We start from the raw sequence: 21,626 nt of genomic DNA on the forward strand, positions 1-21,626 counted from the left end.
TAGACATTCCACATTCAGGTGCATTCATGCATGCATGCACACACACACGCACACACACACGTGCATGCACACACATGCACGCACATGCACACACATGCACATGTGCACGCGCACACCCATCAATCATTGCACCGGTCCATAAAAATACTAGCTTATTAAAAACAAAAAATCAATGGATGGTATTTTCAAAACTCAGACTGTGCATTTGGCTTTTGTTTATTGCTTCTGCATTTTTTTCTGATACTTTATTATAAGCTATTGTACACTCCCATCAAATATGGCTGTGTGTTCTTCCTGTCCCTGTTGATGATGCCAGTAAAGACCTCGTCAGTCTTTAAACATTAAATGGATTGACGGGTAAGAACAGAATAGAAAAGGCCAAGGGCCACGTGTATTTGTAGAAAAGTACCTGGGTATCCATTTTCGTCCACATCTGTGGCTCCTTTCATGGAATAGCCGAAGCTTGGGGGCATACTCTGGGCAGCCCACTGGCCCTGGAGGATTTGAGAGGGCACCGAATTCAAGCCTGTTGATCTTCCATTAAAGATATAAACAAGTCCCTTTTTATCTTCACCTCCATACGGAGCAGCAATTGCAATATCTGTGGACAGAGGGAGCAGGGTGGAGAAGATGGACGACAAGAGAGGTAAGTCGGCAAGGACGGCCAGAAGAGATTCTCAGGACTAACATTATCCATACAACCCATCCCTATGACAACTGTTGGCGTGAAGTTCTGCAGAGGCAGTCACGTGGTCACAGGCCTGTAATCCCAACACGTAAAAGATAACACAGGAGGATTCTGAGTTCAAGGTCAGCCTGGGCTGTAAGACAACAGAGGAGGATTCTGAGTTCAAGGTCAGCCTAGGCTGTAAGATAACACAGGAGGATTCTGAGTTCAAGGTCAGCCTGGGCTGTAAGATAACAGGAGGATTGTGGGTTCAAGGTCAGCCTGGGCTGTAGAGGGAGACTCTGTCCAAAACAGAAAACAACACAAAAAGTGGCATTCTAATTCAAAGAGATCCAAGGAAAACGGTGCAAAAATGACATTAATTTGGTGGCATATGTCCTGGGTCTGACCTTGGATAAGAAGAGACTTCAGTTTTCTGGACCTTAAATCACAGATGGGGGTGAGGGTATGAAAACCCTCATCTACACACGGGGATGTGGACAGGAAAACACTCATCTACACACAGGGATGAGGATGTATAAAAACCCTCATCTAAAATTCATTATAATTCTTCTAATTCATGCATGAGTTTTATTTTACAAAATTAAAATATGGTTTATAAGCTTCTAAGTTCTGACTTCTTGACTTTGTTCAATTTATACTGAAACAGCATGAATATACAAAAATTTTAATTCTTTAAAACAGCCCTAATATGGTACTAAATGGTCATCGTGGCCACTCCTGACTTGAAAATAAATGTAATATACCAACTTCTCCTTTCTCTGATGCTACCAGCCTAGCCATGATGGATATCTCTGTAGCTTACAAGAGGCGCTCTGACCCACTCACACCAAACTGCTTTGTTATGGCCGTGTCACGGGCCCCATCACAGAGCTGGTATCCGATGCAAACACACTGGGGTTTATTGATTACGAGTTAGTTAACTCAGTCTGCAATCCAACACATCATCATGGCAGGTGGGGGGAAACGGCCCAGAGCTCTCAGGGTAATGGGTTTTTTACAAGGGAAAAACCGCAAGCTGGGTAGCACAAGCCTTAGTGTTTCAGGATTGGGTAAAAGTATACAACTTTTGAATTCATTGGTTGGGGTATAAGGGAATTTCAAAACAGTCAAAACAGCAGTTAATCGGGTACCTACAAGAACGTTTGGAGCAAGCAGATGTAATCATCTGTTGTTTGGACACCCTGCTGGGTCACTTTGACCAGAGCAGGCACAGTTTCTTGGGAATGTTTATGACTTTGCTGGGCTGCATTCACCACCCCCCCACCCCACCCCCCACCCCCAGTTAGGTCCTGTCTAAAATGGAGTTCTTTCTCAAATGGAGTTTGTTCTGCTCCTTCATCCTTACTGTACTCAACCACTTTATGCCTCCCTAGTGACATATCCAGAAATACCTAACATGTCTGGAGACCACCATGCCTGGGAATTTCTCAGACACCACGGCAATCACATTCTACTCACAGAGATCAGCCGGCCTCTGCCTCCCAAGTGCTGGGATTAAAGGCGTGCAAAGAAACCAACAATTCTTCTGTCCTTACTAATCTTTTACAAAAAATCCTTGTAATCTATATTTCATGTCCCTACCTTTTAATCTGTATTTCAGGTTCTGGAAAAGAGCTGTGTAGTAAAAGCCAACTTTTGGTTTTAAAGGTATTTGTAACTATTGAATTGGGACTACTCTAAAGCAATAGGCTTCAGGATTTTACAGGTGGCCGCGAAAAGACACAGCCTCTTTCCGAGATTCCACAGCCACTATAAAGCTACGTCTATTAGTGGAAACTCAGACCCGAGGCAAGCATTAAGTCATCCTTGTTTTGACAATGAGCCTGGGAGCTAGTTTTCACTTGAAGCTAAACGGACAGTAGGGGGCGCTGTCATGCAGCAGGCTGCAGAGGGCTCCCTGGGAATGAAGACTCCTTTCAGAATTTAATAATTTGACGTTCTAGCATGTGAACATCAAGTTTTGAAAACGTTTACTCATTTCTCAGAAAAACAAAACAAAACAGTTGTTTTCATACTTGGTGTCAGTGATGGGCTTGCCATCTTTCTACAGATGGCATTTTCGGACTTTTTCACGTGACCCGGAAAATCACTTGGATCTTACCATTGAAACCATCCTGGTCCAGGTCTCCCAGAGGAGCTATGGCACTTCCAAATCTGGCAAAAACCTCAAACCCATTCAGCTTCGTAGTTTGGAAGTCTCCCGATGCTCTCTGCAGAGACACTGTGACCTGGCCCACCTCTTGGAGTTTCCCATCAGAGCCGCGGTCCATGAACAGAGGCGCTCCGATAAACACATCTGCATAACTGAAAGAAGAGAATGTCCTCACCCACAAGATCAAACTCCATCTGACAGCATTTCTCTTAGTTTTTTATTGCATGTATGTGAATGTTTTGCCTGCATGTATGTCTGTGTGTGTCTGGTACCCTTTGACGCCAGAAAAGGGCCTTTGGAGCCCTGGAACTGGAGTTAAGATGATGAAGAGCCACCCTGAGAGTATCATGAATCAAAACCACACCGTCTGCATGACAAACCAGTGCTTGTACCCAGTGAGCAGCCTTCCCAGCCCCCATCAGCACATTCTTCCTAAAACTCCCTTTCCCACCCCCTTGGCACACCTCGTATGGCACACAGAAGCATCGCCCATCACACATAAAATCACATCACCACAGGTTTGCTTTTTTAAAATATTTATTTATTTATTTATTTATTTATTTATTTATTTATTTATTTATTATGTATACAATGTTCTGTCTGTGTGTATGTCTGCAGGCCAGGAGAGGGCACCAGACCTCATTACAGATGGTTGTGAGCCACCATGTGGTTGCTGGGAATTGAACTCAGGACCTTTGGAAGAGCAGGCAATGCTCTTAACCACTGAGCCATCTCTCCAGCCCCCCAGGTTTGCTTTTTTAAAGATTTACTTATGTATATGAGTGACCCATCTTCATGCACACCAGAAGAAGGAATCAAATCCCATTATACATGGTTGTGAGCTACCATGTGGTTGCTTGGGAATTGGACTCCAGGCCTCTGGAAGAGCAGCCAGTGCTCTTAACTGCTGAGCCATCTCCCCCACAATGTCCTGTTTTAAGACAGCAGCCCTCAACCTGTAGATCGCAACTCCAGAGGGTCACACATCATATATCTTGCACATAAGGTATTTACATTACAATTCAAGATAGTATCATGGTCGGGGCCACCGCAGCGTGTGGGGCTGTATTAAACATCACAGTATTTGGAAGGTTAAGAACCTCTGCTCTAGAACTACGGCAAAGCCTAGGGCCAACTAGGAGGCAGTCCCATGTCCATGATGAGGGAGTGTCAGATCCCTTTCTCAGAGTGACAGAAGATTAGCAGGGAGCAGACACAGACACAGAAAAAGACTATTTAGCTTTAGTTACGCACGTATAAACACAGAGGAAAAGAGTTTCTGGAAACATTCTTTTAAAACTTACTCATCTCCATTAATGTCAGTGGCAGCAACAGAAAATCCAAAATACGCAGCCATCTGCAGAAAGAGAGGGAACAGAACATTCACATTTCATCCCACCAGACCCTGCGGATTAACGTTCCTGTCCCATCGGCATGGCTGCTTTCTGTCCCCGTGCAGAGGTTAGGGCTCCAATCTCAGTGTCCTCGTCTATTTTACTAACACGCTGACAATTGCTTCATGAGACTTTCTAATGTTTCTAGATTTGTGGGCAAAACATATTTCATGTTCATCATTCCTGAATGTCGACCACAAGGTTTCTTATCCTCTCCTCCTCTCCCAAAGCCTAACAGACCCCAGGAAATGAGAAGGTTCCCACCCTGGATACAAAAACTGGGAGGGTCTCTCTCTCTCTTTCTCTCTCTCTCTCTCTCTCTCTCTCTCTCTCTCTCTCTCTCTCTCTTTATTGTGGAACTTTTTCTTTACTGTTACCGATTTGTAACTTAATTCTCTGAAACACACAAACAGGAATATTATAAAACCTCTATGCTCAGTCAGAATAGCTTATATTAAACTTAACTGAAGAATTTTTATTGTATAGTGCAATATATATATATATATATATCATCAATAATACACTTATCTGTGTTGTGCCTTTTTAAGTATCTAGTAAAACTAAAGCACATAGGTCATTCTTTTCCTTTCTTATTTTTCCTTTCTTTTTTCTTTTCGGGTTTTTGAGGCAGAGTTTCTCTGTGTAGCCCTGGCTGTCCTAGAACTCACTCTGTAAACCAGCTGGCCTCAAACTCAAAGATCCACCTGCCTCTGTCTCCCGAGGGCAGGGATCAATGGTGTGAGCTACCACACTCAGCTCATAGGACATTCTTTAATGACATAAAAGGGAAACCTTATGCTTTTGTGTATGTACAATTTTATTTTTATTTAAAAAAAACTAGCAAACAAAGCCAGTGGTGGTGGCGCATTCCTTTAATCCCAGCACTTGGGAGGCAGAGGCAGGCTGATCTCTGTTAGTTCGAGGCCAGCCGAGTATACAAGTGCTAGGTCCAGGACACAGAGGAACCCTGTCTCAAAAAAGAAAAACAAAACCAAACAAACAAAAAAAACCAAAAGACGAAAAAAGAAAAACACGTCAGAAGCCTATGAGATTCTATTTATAGCACTGTAAGTATAGACTCATTATGCCATTTCCACAAAACGCTGACTGACTAAAGCCACAAACTGGAAACAGAAAAGGCAGTGAACTGTGGCTTTGCCACAGACGTAGACGCGGGAGAAAGCAGCAGCAAGAGGGCCCCTCCGCAGCTATGTCAGGCTCCAGGGCACATGATGCCAGCATTTTCATTTTCACTATTTCCTCAGGGAGCTTTTTTAAAAAATATTTTTATTGATATTTATTGAGATCTACATTTTTCTCTGCTCCCTTCCCTGCCTCTCCCCTCTCCCCCTTCAACCCTCCCCCAAGGTCCCCATACTCCCAATTTACTCAGGAGACCTTGTCTTTTTCTACTTTCTACTTCCCATGTAGATTAGATCTATGTATGTCTCTCTTAGTGTCCTCATTGTTGTCTAAGTTCTCTGGGATTGTGGTTTGTAGGCTGGTTTTCTTTGCTTTATGTTTAAAAACCACCTATGAGCGAGTACATGTGATAATTGTCTTTCTGTGTCTGGGTTACCTCACTCAAAATAATGTTTTCTAGCTCCATCCATTTTCCTGCAAAATTCAAGATGTCTTTTTTTTTCTGCTGTGTAGTACTCCATTGTGTAAATGTACCACATTTTCCTTATCTATTCTTTGGCCGAGGGGCATTTAGGTTGTTTCCAGGTTCTGGCTATGACAAACAAAGCAGCTATGAACATAGTTGAGCACATGTCCTTGTGGCATGATTGAATGCAAGCTGGTACAGCCCCTTTGGATGTCAGTGTGGCGATTTCTCAGAAAATTAGGAAACAACCTTCCTCAACACCCAGTAATACCACTTTTGGGTATATAATCCAAAGGATGCTCAATCATGCCACAGGGAGGTTTTCTAGTAGAGGTGTGACATTTTAATAGCATACCTGTTCGCCAGTAAAGTTGTGTAAAGAGGACATGTTTTTCCCATCATAAATATAAACCTGTGTAGGAAAGCAAAAGTAAATGACATGTAGTAAAACTAATGTATGTGTCGGAGGTCGATGTGTCTTTATCCTTTTCTGAGAAAGACTTTACTAAGCCTGGAGCTCCTCCATTGGTGTGTGGACTGACTAGTTTGTTCCAGATCCACTCTCTGCACACCCAGACGCACAGCCCAATGGATACAGTGTAACAGGTGCAGATCCATTATCTCCACACCCAGACCCCCCAGCCCAATGGATACAATGTAGCAGACCAAGACCCACAGCCCAATGGATACAATGTAGCAGACCAAGACCCACAGCCCAATGGATACAATGTAGCAGACCAAGACCCACAGCCCAATGGATACAGAGTAACACCCACAGACCAATGGATACAATGTAACAAACCAATAGCCACAGCCCAATGGATACAGTGTAACGGACCTGCTTTTATATGCAGGCCAGATCCAAACAGAGGTCCTCATGGTTGTGAAAACAGAACTCCCCCATCACAGACCCATCTCCCCCAATCCCTGCCTTCAGATGTTTAAGGTATCTTTATCACTCTTACCATTCCCAAAGTCCTTGCTGCTCTTGGAACCCCTGAAACAAAATCTGGGGGAACAATATAAAAGCTTAATTACTCATTGTAAGACAAACACTGGGATTTACAGGTGTAGGTATTCTGCCAGGGTGCTTTAAGTTTTATTAATCCAGTAGAAAACAAAATAGGGATTTTTTTAAAAGTTGATATTGAGTATGAAGCAACCTTTACATTTTAAATTATAAAAACCTAACTTGTAAGTCATAAAAACATTATTAAGGAGCTCAAATACACTGGGTGTGGTGGCACTGGGGAAGCAGAGACAGGCAGATTAAATTCAAGGACAGCCTGGTCTATGGAGTGAGTTCAAGGACTGTCAGGACCTCACCACAGGCAAGTAGGACATCAAATCACTCGCCATTTTATTAAGCAGGAATAGAAAGATCAAGCTCCGCAGCGACTAAGAAAAGTTGTATTTGCAGTCATGAAAACCACTACAAAGTAAACTGAAATGAAGCTGGTGGCTGGGGCCAGAAGCATGACCTGTGTGATGTCTGGGATTACGACACTGACTCCTGAACCAAGGCAAGGAGGAAGGAGGAACAGCCGGCTCCCAGGCTGTGCCCACAAGCCACAGATCAACCCAGAAAGAGGAAAAGCCTCTCCTCACAGACAGGGCTTACCAGGGCCTAGCAAGGGACAGAGAAAGAGCAACAGCCCCACAACCACTGTGCCAGGCAGAACTTGTAGCAGAGACCAGGGGTCATCCCCAACCCGAACACTTTCTTCCTTCTGTATATTCCACAGTAATGGTTACAAATTGTCGAAGTGTTCAGTGCCATGTGTTTCAAATGCTTACGTGACAAGGATTAAGGGTGGCCCAAACTCTGCCTACCTTCGATACCATCACCATTGAAGTCTCCGACAGCCACGGAGTAACCTAGACAGGAATAAAAGGCGAGACACCGTAAATCCCCTCGGAGCATCTGAGGCTTCTCTTTCCTCTGGGTTGGAGATTCATATGCACGTGACAAGCAAGTTTTAAAGGCAGTAAGTCAGTTAAGTACCCAAAATGAAGGCTCCCTGTTAGAAAACTAAGGTGAAGGAGTGCAGAAACAGGGTAAGTCTGCAGTTTGCCCAAAAGGGACAAGGAATAACAGATTCTCTCAGTCACCAAGTCCTACTTCTGGGGTGTGACTTGTTTCCATAAATAACAAGGTGATTTAAAGGGTGAGAACAGACACTAATAAATCCTGAAACCAAACCTGTCGTTTCCAAAAAAAAAAAAGAAAAGAAAAGAAACTGTGTCTTAAAGTTCAGCAGTCAAAACGCCTAGGCTGGGACACAGCACAGCCCATAGCCAGCAAGCAGCGTGGCCTCCGAGCCTCAGCATCATTAGCTATAAAACGGGAGTGGGAATGGAGCTCTCTATAGACTTGTGGAGTTGACAGGAGCAACAGAAAGAAAACACTTAGTGCCTAGAACACAGGAATCACTTTTCAGGGTTAGTTATTATTATCACACGTGTCCAAATAAGTGCTTTCTTCCATTTTAATTACTGAATTATGGGCATAGCCTAAACATTCAACACCCATTCGGTGTTGCGTGCCCCTCAGTTTTGCATTTACTTACCCAAATAACTGTCATCAAAAATTGCTTGTGCAGCCCGCGTTGCTAACTGATTATTGTATTTGATGCTGTAGACATTGGGGTCATATTTAGATATGATTTCTGCCAGTTGATCCGAGATGAGCTGACCTGGGGGTGGGGAAGCAGACACAAGTTTGTGAAACAGCCTTCTCAGGGGACTTGGCAGTACAAACCATGCACGGTCTTTGTGTGAACAAAAGTCCTGCTGGACCTGATTACTTCTGGTGTTTTATTTCATTCTGATGTTGTGGGTTAGAGTCCCACTGTATAGCACAGGCTGGCCTCAAGCTCTCAATTCTGTCCCAGGGTCTGTGTGATGGGCTTATTAATGTTCACCACCAATCCTGACAAGGCATTACTTTTTCTGATTATTAGTCTAAAATAACCATAAAACACGCTTGCACACACGCACACACCCCTGTCTAAAATATTCTCTGTGAATTGAGTCTTTAGTTGTATATTGCAGGCCACCACAACATCACTATATCACAGAAGATGCGTCTTAAATAAATCAGTGGGATGGTGGGAACGACAAAATCTCGACTCTTCCATGGTTTCCCAGGAATGCCCATCGATCTCCCCTCGCTCCACTGAAGGGCAGCAGGCATGTATCGTAAGAAGAAAAATAAACCCAGATTTGTTGGCTCTGTTTTAGTACCCCCACCCCAGGGTTGGGTGTGGAAGCCCACAGCCCTGCTAAGTTCTCCCTCAGGAAACTGCACACCCATCTTATAAAGAGAAACCATCAAACTGTTACGCCTAATGAGAGAGCAATCAATATCCCCTGTTTCCTCATCTGAACTTTAAATGCTGGGTTAGTTTGACAGCACTAAAACTCAACTAAAACCTTCCCAAATTCTGCTCCCAGTCGCTGCATGACTCACAGACCCACGCTTTCGCATCTCAGTTAGCACACCTCACAGACAGGCATGTGTGTTTGATGCCTGGGTTTTCTGGACTCTTCAATTTTTCATTTATCATTTTTTTTCAGATGTATTTATAATGTATTCAGTGTTCTGGCTACATGTATGTCTGCAGGCCAGCTCTAAACTATAAGATAAAATATAAGCAACTTACAATAAAAAACATTTAAAATTATTTTATATGTTTGTTTTAAATTTACCTTTAAAACTGTTGTTTTCTATCTGGAACATATGCACATTCAATATATACCATAGAAAGCACATTTTTTCTAAAAATATTGCATAACAAATAATTTGTACACTTAAGTTATATTTTATATGTCTTTCTTTAATATAATTCAAGATGCTTCATGGGCAAGTGAGTAGCCAAGTATTCAGTTGAAAAATAAGAACCTACCTTGCCAATAAAAGCTACCAGGACCACCAAGAAGTACTCTGTCAGCCTAGATCAAATCACAGAACAGAGGGAGACACTTAAAACAATGAGCCTAGACACAGAATTCAGGATGCTGAACATTAGGATATCTACATATTTTAAATTAACATATTATAATTAAATAACATGCTGTTAACTCAGCTACCTCAGTTTCAGTAGTATGCATTTACTTTTCCAAGAAATTAAGAACTTAATTATCATTATCAGGGGTGCTAAAGAAACCTAATATCCTCATTTAACATGGCCACGTTTTTCCGGGAGATCTTGACTGTCCTGTACACTGTGGAGGACATCCTGGTGGAAAGAGCTCAAACTAAGGAAAAGGTGGTTTCTTTACTTCGCATGTTAGGTTTATGACCACTTGAGATACGTTTTCTAGCGATCACTGAGAAATGTCCTGCCAAAGGAAAGCCATTTCAGGATCTCACAAGATGTGTGGCTTCCAAGGGGAGATTTTGGGGAAACAGCAGCATTTTTTAAACCCGTGACAAAGCTCTAATTCAAGGTATTTTGTGTTTGTGCACGGTGTCTTGAAATCTTTTTCTTGCTAGAGGGAAGGCATTTTACCCTCCCAGGTGTACATATAACTGTCCACTCATTTCTATCGCTGCTGTGGTTGCTTCGGGTGTAGCTTTGTTACTTTGCAGCAGGGTCTCCTTGCATAATCAGAGTAGCCCTGAGTTTGCCATCCTTCTGCCTCCGCCTCCTGAGCGCTGGGCCTACGGTATGCAGTATGTGCCATCTCTCGGGCCCAGGACCCTCGACTGACTCAATCTACTTTTGCAGCTTCTCCCAAGAGGGGTTGGTATCATCAACTCGATATTCAAAACGTTCAGATAGCTGACAGAAAGATGGCAAAATGAGCAAAAAAAAAAATCATAAAAAGCATACTTTTTAATGCATATATATATAAATAAATATATATATATATAAGTTTGTCTTTAAAAATGCTGATGAAATTTTTATTGGAATAGATTGAAAACTGTGGAGTGTTAAGAGCATCTTAGTTTAGTTAAAAATAGATCCTACTCACGAGACCTTCCACCACCACTGAATTTCCTAACTTCACTTGGCACCAAGAAAATACAGATGGCAAACAGATACAGTTCTCGGTGTTTATGTAATTAAACTAATTTTATAACTTCCTATTGATAGCTTTTGTGAAAAACCAATTTCAGTTGAAAAGGAAGTTGCAATATTCTATTACGTTCCCATAAGTAGAAATTTTAAGTGTGTGTGTGTATGTGTTTGTTAACGCGTATATGTGGGTGTTGCGTATCTGTGTGTGTGTGAGTGCATGGGCATATGTGTGTCAATGTGTGTGTGGTTTGTGTGTGTATATGTGTGTCAATGTGTGTGTGGTGTGTGTGTGTATGAGTGTGAACATGTGTTGTGTGTGTAGTTTCTGTGTGCATATGTGTGTCATTGTGTGTGTAGTGTGTGTATATGTGTGTCAATGTGTGTGTGGTGTGATGTGTGTGAACATGTGTTTTGTGTGTGTGGTGTGTGTAGTTTGTGTGTGTATATGTGTGTCAATGTGTGTGTAGTGTGTGGTTTGTGTGTGTAGTGTATGTCAATGTGTGTGTGGTGTGATGAGTGTGAACATGTGTTTTGTGTGTGTGGTGTGTGTAGTTTGTGTGTGTATATGTGTGTCAATGTGTGTGTAGTGTGTGGTTTGTGTGTGTAGTGTATGTCAATGTGTGTGTGGTGTGATGAGTGTGAACATGTGTTTTGTGTGTGTGGTGTGTGTAGTTTGTGTGTGTATATGTGTGTCAATGTGTGTGTAGTATGTAGTATGTGTGTGCATAAGTGTGTGAGTGTGTGTTTAGTGTGTGTGTCCCCATGTGTGTGTGAGTGAGTGTGTTTTGAACATAATGTAAGTAAGGGAGGTGTACATATAGAGATCAGAGGACAAATTGGTAGAATCAGTTCATGTGGAAAGCAGGCATTGAACTCAAGTTATCAATCAGGCTTGGATGGCAAATGCCCTGAGACAATCTCGCCTGCCCTGGAAACTTTAATGCCATCATAGTTACCGGTCATTTACTAAACGGAGTTTCTATTTTCGTCCTTTCTCACTGGGCAGTCTCACCAGTTCAAACAAGCCATGTTTATGAAGGAGGAATGTCAGAAGTCGAAGAATAGCAAAATGAACAGATGGCTTCAGAACTATTTTCATTAAAACATGGTAATTGTAAAGAAGCTGAAGTAAGGACAGTGTATTTTTAAATCCAGTTGAGTCAGTAAAGAAGATCTGAATCTGTCTTAAATGAGAACTTACTTTAGTAAAATCAATGCTGAATCCTCCTTGACAAAATCCCTGTCCATCAGCATCAATATTTTCTAAAATAAAAAGATTGGAAATATACACAAACCCCAAAACAAGCAAATAACACAAAACAAAGCATAAAATAAACAAATCTGCTATTGTTGAACCCATGGTTTCTTTAAGCAACTCACTCAGGCCCCTGGCCACTGTCAGACAAGCTCACAGGCTCCTCACCAAAATTCTACATCATCTCAGACACAAAAACAGAGACACTGAAGTGTGGACAGTGTAGGCCACTCGCCAAGGACCAGGAAGATCAGCTAAGATCGTGTTTTTTGACAGAATTCCACTATGTAGTTCAGACTGGCCTCAAAGTCAGGATCCTCCATTCTCTTGCTTTCAAGTGCTAGGATTAAGGCAGGTGTCCCCACCGCTGGATTCGAACACAACTCACAGGAAGATTATAGCTTGTCACAGTGCGTCAAACATTGTGAGTATGTAAAATAAATACACAACTTAAAGTCTCACGAAATATTATGATATGCAATGTACTCTATAATGTCCACTATTCAATAATATCTTGTGTTTAGGAAAGATACCAATAGTGATCTGTTACACAGTAAACACCGTTGAGTGCCATCCACAAACTTAAGCCTTCTTTCTTCCTATTACCTTACGGTTGCTATGTCTTTGCTAAGTTTAGCAAAAGCTACAAAAAGACCCATACAGTCCTAACATATTTCCTATGCATGCATTTTATAGATGATGACAAAAATAAAAAACTAATCTTGGTGGTGGTGGTGCTTGAGTTTAACTCCAGCATTCGGAAGGCAGAGACAGGAGGATCTCTGTGAGTTTGAGGTTAGCCTGGTCTACATAGAGTTCCAAGGTAGCCAAGGCTACATAGAAAGACCCTGTCTCAAAAACAAACAAACAAATAAAAAAGTATAAATAACATGGTGTAGAATTTCAGAAAATTAAAATTGGAAAATCCAAAGTTAATGTTCTACAAAGAGTAAAATATTCAACTATTCTTGCTATAGTCATAGGAGCTAATTAAGTTCATTTAAACATGACTCTCACGGTATTTTCCAACCACAACAGTTAATAATTTACTTTTCTGGAATAGTGACTAATTCTGAACTAAGTAATTAACCAATTAACTTAAGCTAACTTTATTCATGAGCAACACTACACCCAGAATAGAGATCAACTTCCAAGAATTCTGTATGTGTGTGCGCGCGTGTGCACAAGTGAGTGTGTGCATGTGTAAGATAATCTCTTCAAATCTTTTGAACCCATTTTTTAAAATCTGGAAACTGCCCCAAGATTACACAATGAAATATTTTTGTTTTAAGAAAATGGCCACAAGAGTGTAACACGATTCTAATGTAAATTTTTCTAACCAAGAGGGACCAGGAAACTGTGGCTGGGGTTTCCAGTGTCTGGTGAATCACATCGAACGATTGTGCTTCGCCCTCAAGTCCATCTGAGCTACATCTGGGGAGCAGTCGGGCTAGCTGTGAAGACATGCCTTTTCCACTCCTCCTGTGAAACTATCTGCTTCGTGGTTCCCTGGGACATCCAGCTGAAATACACAGCTTCCTTAAAATTCCCATAACCAGTGCATACAAAGCTGGGTGTGTCTGACAGTTTAAACTTTCTGCTGAGTGCAACGGAGTTCAGTGGAGGGCTCAGTCTTTATCCCCACAGTTCTCCTGCGTGTCAAGCTTGGAAGAGGACAACTACTGGGGATTGGACAGTATGGTCAACTAGTGTGCACTAGGCACGCACTGGAAGCTACCTACTTACAGCACATTTTCAAGTTTGACAACCACCTCAGGAGGGATGTGATTATCAGTCACTGTACAGAGGAAAGACTAACACTTCGGGAAATTAAGTCCACCTGACAATGGTCAACCAGCGAACTACAACTGTGTTCCTGATGAATACTGGGCTGGGCTACCCCTCCCAGCAGCTAGACCATCATTATCTGGATAAGGAAAAAGTGGGAGAAAAAAGACTAGAAACCTTAGCTGAGAAAATGTTACATCCAAATATGGTTATCAAAATTAGAGATCAGGAACAGAGGCTCCTGGTGGGAACAGAAGTCTTCACACCATGTGACTTGGGCAGCTTTTCAACAGATGGACATCTGCCTCCTACTTCAGGCCAACTATGGTCATGGATAGTGTCATTGAAAACCAGAAGTAACCACAGGCAATAAAGAATTAACTGGGGAACAAGCAGGGAAGCTCTTTATCCAGGCTGTACACAGAGATCATGATAAAAAACAAAACCAAACAAACAAACAAAAACCAATGAATCAGTGACCAACCCCCCCCCCAAAAAAAAGCCAGAAACAATACCAGTAAACACATACATAAACCACCACAGCCAAGACAAGTGAAGACACACAAAGGTCAACACGTGGCCTCGAAAAACTGGAATCATCTTGTTCTGGACTGTGTAGTTCACTGAAGCATGAGCGAAACGTAAAATACCAAATGGTCCCTCTAAAATGCTTGGCCAGGATCGCTGGTCAGGGACAATCCCACAAAAAGTAGGTTTGCAACGGGTCTGGGAGCTCCAGTGGAAGAAAGACAGGCAGAGAAAGGAGCAACTGAAATGATACCTGCTTGGAATCGCCTGGATACGACTTTCTTTTGGATTTCAACTAACATTAGGGAAGAGCCTGAGACTGTCGGGATAACCAACAGACATGCAGCGTTCACTGTCGATGGAAACTCCAATGGAAGTAAAGCCTGGCTATTTTAGACTTACGACACTTGAACGCTATCCTCACCTTCCTTTGTGAAGGGGCTCAGAAAGACATCTTTTGTTTATTTACATTTTACTTTTAACATCATTGTTCATCTACGGCCGTGGTTCTCAGACTTTGTGGTCCAACAAGACTACCTTACAGAACCTGTTGAAAGTGTAGACTCCAGGCCTGACCTGTGATGCCCATTTCCCCTGGAGAAAAGTTCACAGGAGCAGCTTTTCACGAGCTGTGGCTGGAAATAACAGACTTCCACAGTCAAATAACAATCATCACACAAAGATGACCACACTGAGTTCTTAGACCGTCAGGATGGTTCATTCACCTTTGCAGTTTCTTTGCACGCACACAAAGATGACCACACTGAGTTCTTAAGAGACTGTAAGCATGGTTCATTCACCTTTGCAGTTTCTTTGCACGAGCAGAATCTTTTCCATTGCTTGGTCAACCCCACGATGTCTACATATCTTGTCATACAGACACACACACACACATACACATGCATCCCACATAAAACCTGGGCTGCTGGGCCTCTTGTGAAAAGCAGGTGCCTTTTGTCATACATACTTGACCTGCACGGAGCATACTCAACAGTCTTTGTCCCGTGCTGGAGAAAGCAAGTTCCAACAGGTTCTCGCTCTTGCTTCATCTCCGTCCTCCAGTGGTACAACGGAGCACAAGCCTGGAAACAAAGGTTTGGTCCATGATACAAGAATCCTCTCAAAATCAACGATCCACCTACCTATGCTAACTCAGAGCACAAGAGCCCCATCTAAACATTGAAAATTCACAACTACCCTCTGCTTTATCTCAAAGGTGAATAAAGATATTAATAGAAGTATTTTTTCCCTCTAGGCAGTGGTGGAAATTCCAGCACTTGGGAGGCAGAAGCAAGTGGATGTCTGTGAATTCAAGGCCAGTCTGGTCTACAGAGCAAGTTCCATGACTGTCAGGGCTACATGGAGAAACCCCATCTTGTTTTTTTAAAAAAAGGGCGGGGGGACTGGAGAGGTGGCTCAGCGGTTAAGTGAGCTGGCTATTCTTTCAGAAGACCTAGGTTCTACTCCCAGAACCCATATGATAGCTCACAACTGTCTGGAACTCCAGTTCCAGGGCATCCACCTTCACATAGACACACATGCCGACCAAACAACAATACACATAAAATAAATTAAAAAACCAAATAAATCATCTTTTAAAAATTAAAGTATTGTTTTAGATTCTCTGTCCTTCTAAAGCTTTCAGGTAAGATCAGGAATAGATTTTTCTGAAGACTATACCTGTAGTCCACACTTGTGTTTTCAGAAGTCAGCAGAGCTCTCGCTCCAAGTAAATTATTTCTAGACGTTATGCGCTGAACTTAAGGTCACAGCCTGAGTCAATTCCTGAACTACATCACATCCTCGAGCTTGCAGGAGATACCCCGCAGTGATGCAGCCAGAAATGAGAGTAATAAACAAAAAATACCCTGCTGGGCGCCGCGCTTCTTCTGCGGACTTTCCAAATAAACTTCCCAAAGGTCCAATTTCAATATCTCACAGGAGCGGTGAAGTGATGAGTGTTTTAATGGCTTACAAAACTTCCAAAAGTTCAACAGTTTAAGTGGCCGGAAGAAAGCTCAGCTTATTTCTACACTAACTTTTAAGAGAGACTCTGACCTTGGACTATTTCATCCCCAGTCTGTGGAACCTAAAGCAAGAGCCGTGACTTCTCCGCAGAGAGGATGAGCAGCGTGTTGAGCTGCTGTTTGCTCCGTGTATCTTTCCTCCTCAAGCGCCCCTTCTCACACCTTCAGCTCTACGTGCTAACACTTGATGGGTCCCCTCATGTCCTGCTGAAACCCCAACTCTTAAGCAGCTTTCCCCTAATACCCCAACAACACATTACAAAAAATGGTAAGTAAAAATGAAATTAAAAGTGACCACTGAACGGAAGGGGATGGCTGGATAAAAATCAACAAAGCACTCTCCAGGTAGAAGGGACATAAACACTGGGTACTGGCTGAAATGGAAACGAAATAAACAGAAAGACAAATGTCACTGACATGTCTAAGACGGACTGAGGTAACACAGAAGGACAGCCCTTAACTTTTATGTCAACTTGACAAAGGTTAGAGTCATTTTGGAAGAGGGAACCTCAACGGAAAAAAAAAATTAGCCACATTAGCATGTGGGGAATCTTCTCAACGGAAGATTGATGTGGGACACAACTCAGGTGGGTGGGGCCGGCCCTGGACTGGTGATCTTGAGTACTATAAGACAGCATGCCTAGCCAGTCATGAGGAGCAGCCCAGTAAGCAGGACCCTCCATGGCTTCTGCCTGCTTTTCACCCCTGACTTCCTAGGATAATGACCTGTAAAGTGGAACTGCGTGCTGAAATAAACCTCCTCGGGTTGCTTACGGTGCCCGTGTTTATCACAGCAAACCCTACTGACAACAAACCTGGCTCTAGTCGGACTTATATGTCGGTTCGATCAAATTCGGGGATAGAAAGCCACTTTACTGTTTTAATCGAGAGGGTGAAATGCTGATCCCCTTAAGTCTTGCTGTGCGGAACAGGTTGTGGTGGGGGCTTGAGGAAGCTGACAGATGATAAGAATAATCACACTGGCCTGGGTGAGCGATGGTGGTGGCTCACTGCAGCGCAGATCACAAAGATGGAGATCTATTGATAGATGAGGCCTTTTGGAGGTGGATATGTTTTAATAGGGATCAGTGATAGGCAGGGGGAAGCCACACATGCCAGGGAAGTCATCCAGGAATAAGTGACCTCTGCTTGTTTGCTCATTCTCTATGGTAGAGGGTAACAAGAATCCCACTTAGGTCATAATCCTTCAGAGTAGACTATTAGAAAATTAGGAAGGGCAGATAGATAATTTAGAGATATGTCTTTAAGGATTTAGGGCCAACTAATAGCTAGAGATATTGATTGGGAGATTAATATATACAGTGTGTATTCACAGATATGGAGCAAGAAAGGAGCATCTAGATAAACAGTTCAATGAGGGAAAACAATGGACCCTTTAGTAGAGCTCAAAGACACCACAATATTTAGTAACTGAAGAAGGATCATTACCAAGGCATCAAAAATGTGAGCAAGAGCCAGGCGATGGTGGCGCACGCCTTTAATCCCAGCACTCGGGAGGCAGAGGCAGGCGGATCTCTGTGAGTTCGAGACCAGCCTGGTCTACAGAGCTAGTTCCAGGACAGGCTCCAAAGCCACAGAGAAACCCTGTCTCGAAAAACCAAAAAAAAAAAAAAAAAAAAAGAGTAAAAATGTGAGCAAGATGGGGGAATAAAACATGAGCATACAGAGCCTCATAAACCAAGAGATGAAAAAGACTAAGTCTGACATGGAGGCAGGCCGTCGTCATTTCAGAACCTGGAAGGTAAAGGCTGGCAGACTGGGCGTTCCATGACAGCCCAGCTACAGACATCATGGCTCAGGGTGGTGAGGGGGTAGCTACAAAGTGTGTGGGGAGGAGAGATGGCTGCAGAAGGGGCTCAGAGATGGCTGCTTTGCCAGGAGTCAGGTTAGGTCCCCAGCACCCACATGGAGTTAACAGCTGTCGGCAACTCCAGTAACGGGAGCTGAGGCTTTCTTCTGCCTTCCCTTGGCACTGCACACGTGTCTTGCAGAGACATACAAGCAGGCAAAACACCCCATTCACAAAATAAAACTGTTTTAATTTAAAAAAAAAATGCTGTGCAGGAGAACGGGGATTGACTTTGTTTGATGGTGCCAAGGAGAAAGAATAAGAAAGTATCCGTGCAGAAAGTAAAACAGCACAACAAACATCTCTTTCCAAACGACGTAGCTGTAAAGTTTTAATAACCTTGAAGTCTGCGTGACCTTGGTTTTGCCTTCTCCTGTGTGGCTCGGGTTGCTGGGAGGAGAACGTTGGAAATGGAGACGGTTCTGTTAAAGGGACGAAATAACTGTCTGGACAGAGGACGAGGCTGCAGCAGAACGGAAGACTAGAGGGCGGTTTGCAGTGTTTGTTTGATGGGGGTGTTTGTTATTTTGGGGTTTTGTTTTGTTGGGGTTTTAAAAAAAAAATTGAAAGCATTTGATTAGCCAAAGCCATTCTCTTCTTAAATGTGATGGACAGAAATAAACTGGCGGGGATGACCATGGAGCAGAAAAAATGAACAGCGAAGGCAAGGAGGGAGAAGAAGACGGTAATCTCAGCAGAAGATGAGGGACAGTACGCTCACACTGTCGGCCTTGGATCATGGCTGTTATTTCATTATACCTTGCGCCCTTGGACAGACCAACTTGAACATATAACAAGTCCTGTGCACCACCCAAACTAGCCCCACACACGTGAGATAATTCGTAGACTTACCAGGATTTTATCCTGCTTTGACCTCACAGAGGCTCCAAACCACTGGTGGGACTTGAACTCCAGGGGGTCGTCTTTGGCAAAATCGCGATTACCTGGAAGAGAATGTTTAGAGTGGTCAAAAACACAACAGACTGTTCTTAATACAAGAAACTGTATTTCTATCCCGCCAGGTTTAGAATAGTGTGTGCGTGTGCGTGCGTGCGTGCGTGCGTGTGTGTGTGTGTGTGTGTGTGTGTGTTTGCATGGTGGGGGAGGGGGCATGCCGTTAGTCCTAGCAATCAGGAGGCAGAGGCAGGTGGACCTCTGTGAGTTCAAAGGACAGTATACCTTCGATTACTCAGACACTTTGACAACACTGCAGCTTAGGAATGTTAGGTAGTCATAAAAATGTGTGGGGCCGGAGAGATGGCTCGGTGCTTAAAGTCCCTGCTGCTCTTGCAGGGTCCTGGGGCTCATTTCCCAGGACCCACTTAGCAGTTCACAACTATCTGTAACTCCAGTCCCAGGACACCCTCTCCTGCTGTCCATGAACCCTGCACACAAATGGCGCACATACATACATGCTGTCAAAACAGTCATACACATAGACTTGAAATTAAATCTTAAAAAAAGAAAAGAATGACTTGTAAATGTCTAAAGTTTGCTGTGAACACTATTAGTTATCATATCACAGATGTGGAGAAGTAATTTTAAACCAGGTTTTTCAGTTCAATTATTTAAATTGCTAAATAACTGTAGCAAACACTGTAATCATATTAATTATTTAAATTGCTAAATAACTGTAGCAAACACTGTGATCATATGTTATGTTCCTAGGCACTCCTGCTGTAGCATAAACATATGTACGAATATCAAGTCACATGAAATTCTTAAAAATGGCAAAGGATAGTAAAAGACATAGTAAGATGAGTGCCCCCATGATGTCACATGTATGTACACACAGACACACACAAATAAAGCTATGGTACAAAGAAATGACCTTGCGAATATTTTTGGCTTCTATCGTAAAGAAGGCTCTCATGAGCATAAGGCATATATCTTCATCTATAAAAAGGTATTTCAAGACAAATATCTAAATTTAGATACACTGAAATTATTACTATCATAGATATCTTTTTCCCTCCAAGCAACAGTGATGGAAAATCTCTGACATCATCTTTAGTGTCATACAATACCCCATTCCAAGGCCATATTATAGTTTAATGAATCCCTTGCACCTCTTACTGTGTCCAAGGTAGGGCTATTTCAGTTTTATGGAACCTTCATATACCCTCAAGTCACATCTATGTGTTCTTCCACTACACATAGACATCTCAAGAAAGCAAATCACTGAGGTCTAGGACACAGGCTCACAGGTAGAGTGATAAAAACCTCTAAGAACATGGCACACTAGCAAGAATTATTCTAAGGGATAGACTTCTACCAAAGCCCCCAAGATATGCCTATCATGAGCTGTAAGTCTTCCCTTTTGCCTGTCTTCAGTCCATGGAACTAGGTAATCTTATTTCGGCACACAGCCTTTGAAGTCAAGACTCATCTGCCTGGAAAACTTCATTCCTTCCCCCTTGAAATTCTGATACTTCCTGAAAATCCAGCTGCTAGTCACTCATGACCTAATGCGTGAGGTCATGGCTTCTTACGGAAACAGATGTCTACTACAATACAATTCTGCGAACCTATGAACACAGTTGTACAGCAGCAACAAAGGAGTACCTTCCAGATCAGCCTGTGAGTCACAGCCCCTTGGGTCACTTATCAGATATTTACATTATGGTTCATAACAGTTATGGCCAGTCAGTGGTGGTGCACACCTTTAATCCCAGCACTTGAGAGGCAGAGGCAGGCAGCTCTCTGTGAATTTGAGGCCAGCTGGTCTAAAGAAAGAACGAGTTATAGAACAGGCTCCAAAGCCACAGAGAAACCCTGTCTCGAAGGAAAATAAAATATAGTTATGAGGTAACAACAAAATAATTTTATGGTTGGGGGAACACCACAACATGAGGAACTTATTAAAAGGTCACAGCATCAGGAAGGTCGAGAATCTCTGCTCTAGAACAAGAAAAAGTTTTGCACAAAGAAATGGAAGAGTAGATCACCCTCAACTTCTAAGAGTGTTGACTTAAGGGTTATGCTCTACAATTAGTGGCGGAAAAGCCAGGAACACCGTTGTCAAGGGCCTTTCTGCCATGCTGCGAATGGCCTCCCAGGGACTTCCAAACACCCTCTGTGTTAAGTCATGTTTCTTCAGTTATTTTAGTCCTGATTGTTTGGGAAAAGATTTTTTTCTTTGTAAAATGTTATTCACATTTTTCCACTTTCCAAAACTATCTTAAATACTTTTCTCAGCAAGGGTCCTGTGTTCTAATTTTGTATTCAGTAGCATGAGCTGTTGCTGTGTACTGTCAAGTAGCAAAAGCTCGTCATAGTCACTAT

At 42.7% G+C, this 21,626-nt stretch overlaps 1 protein-coding gene across 2 annotated transcripts in view; it reads right to left on the bottom strand.

Annotated features, from left to right (window-relative positions):
• The window catches only part of Itgav (integrin subunit alpha V), a 70,886-nt gene that overhangs the window by 27,108 nt on the left and 22,152 nt on the right, over positions 1–21,626 (bottom strand). For both annotated transcript variants that reach the window (XM_075984733.1, XM_075984732.1), the window contains exons 3-13: positions 19,194–19,285; positions 15,412–15,526; positions 12,075–12,136; positions 9,755–9,800; positions 8,417–8,542; positions 7,680–7,724; positions 6,812–6,855; positions 6,202–6,258; positions 4,148–4,200; positions 2,793–2,995; positions 410–601 (exon numbers count right to left, since the gene is read on the bottom strand). In XM_075984733.1, the coding sequence (XP_075840848.1) occupies positions 410–601; positions 2,793–2,995; positions 4,148–4,200; positions 6,202–6,258; positions 6,812–6,855; positions 7,680–7,724; positions 8,417–8,542; positions 9,755–9,800; positions 12,075–12,136; positions 15,412–15,526; positions 19,194–19,285 (1,035 nt within the window). The remainder of the gene's footprint in view (positions 1–409; positions 602–2,792; positions 2,996–4,147; positions 4,201–6,201; positions 6,259–6,811; positions 6,856–7,679; positions 7,725–8,416; positions 8,543–9,754; positions 9,801–12,074; positions 12,137–15,411; positions 15,527–19,193; positions 19,286–21,626) is intronic.

This window comes from Microtus pennsylvanicus, chromosome 9 (assembly GCF_037038515.1).
Source record: "Microtus pennsylvanicus isolate mMicPen1 chromosome 9, mMicPen1.hap1, whole genome shotgun sequence".
In the NCBI taxonomy this organism is placed as follows: Eukaryota; Metazoa; Chordata; class Mammalia; order Rodentia; family Cricetidae; genus Microtus; species Microtus pennsylvanicus.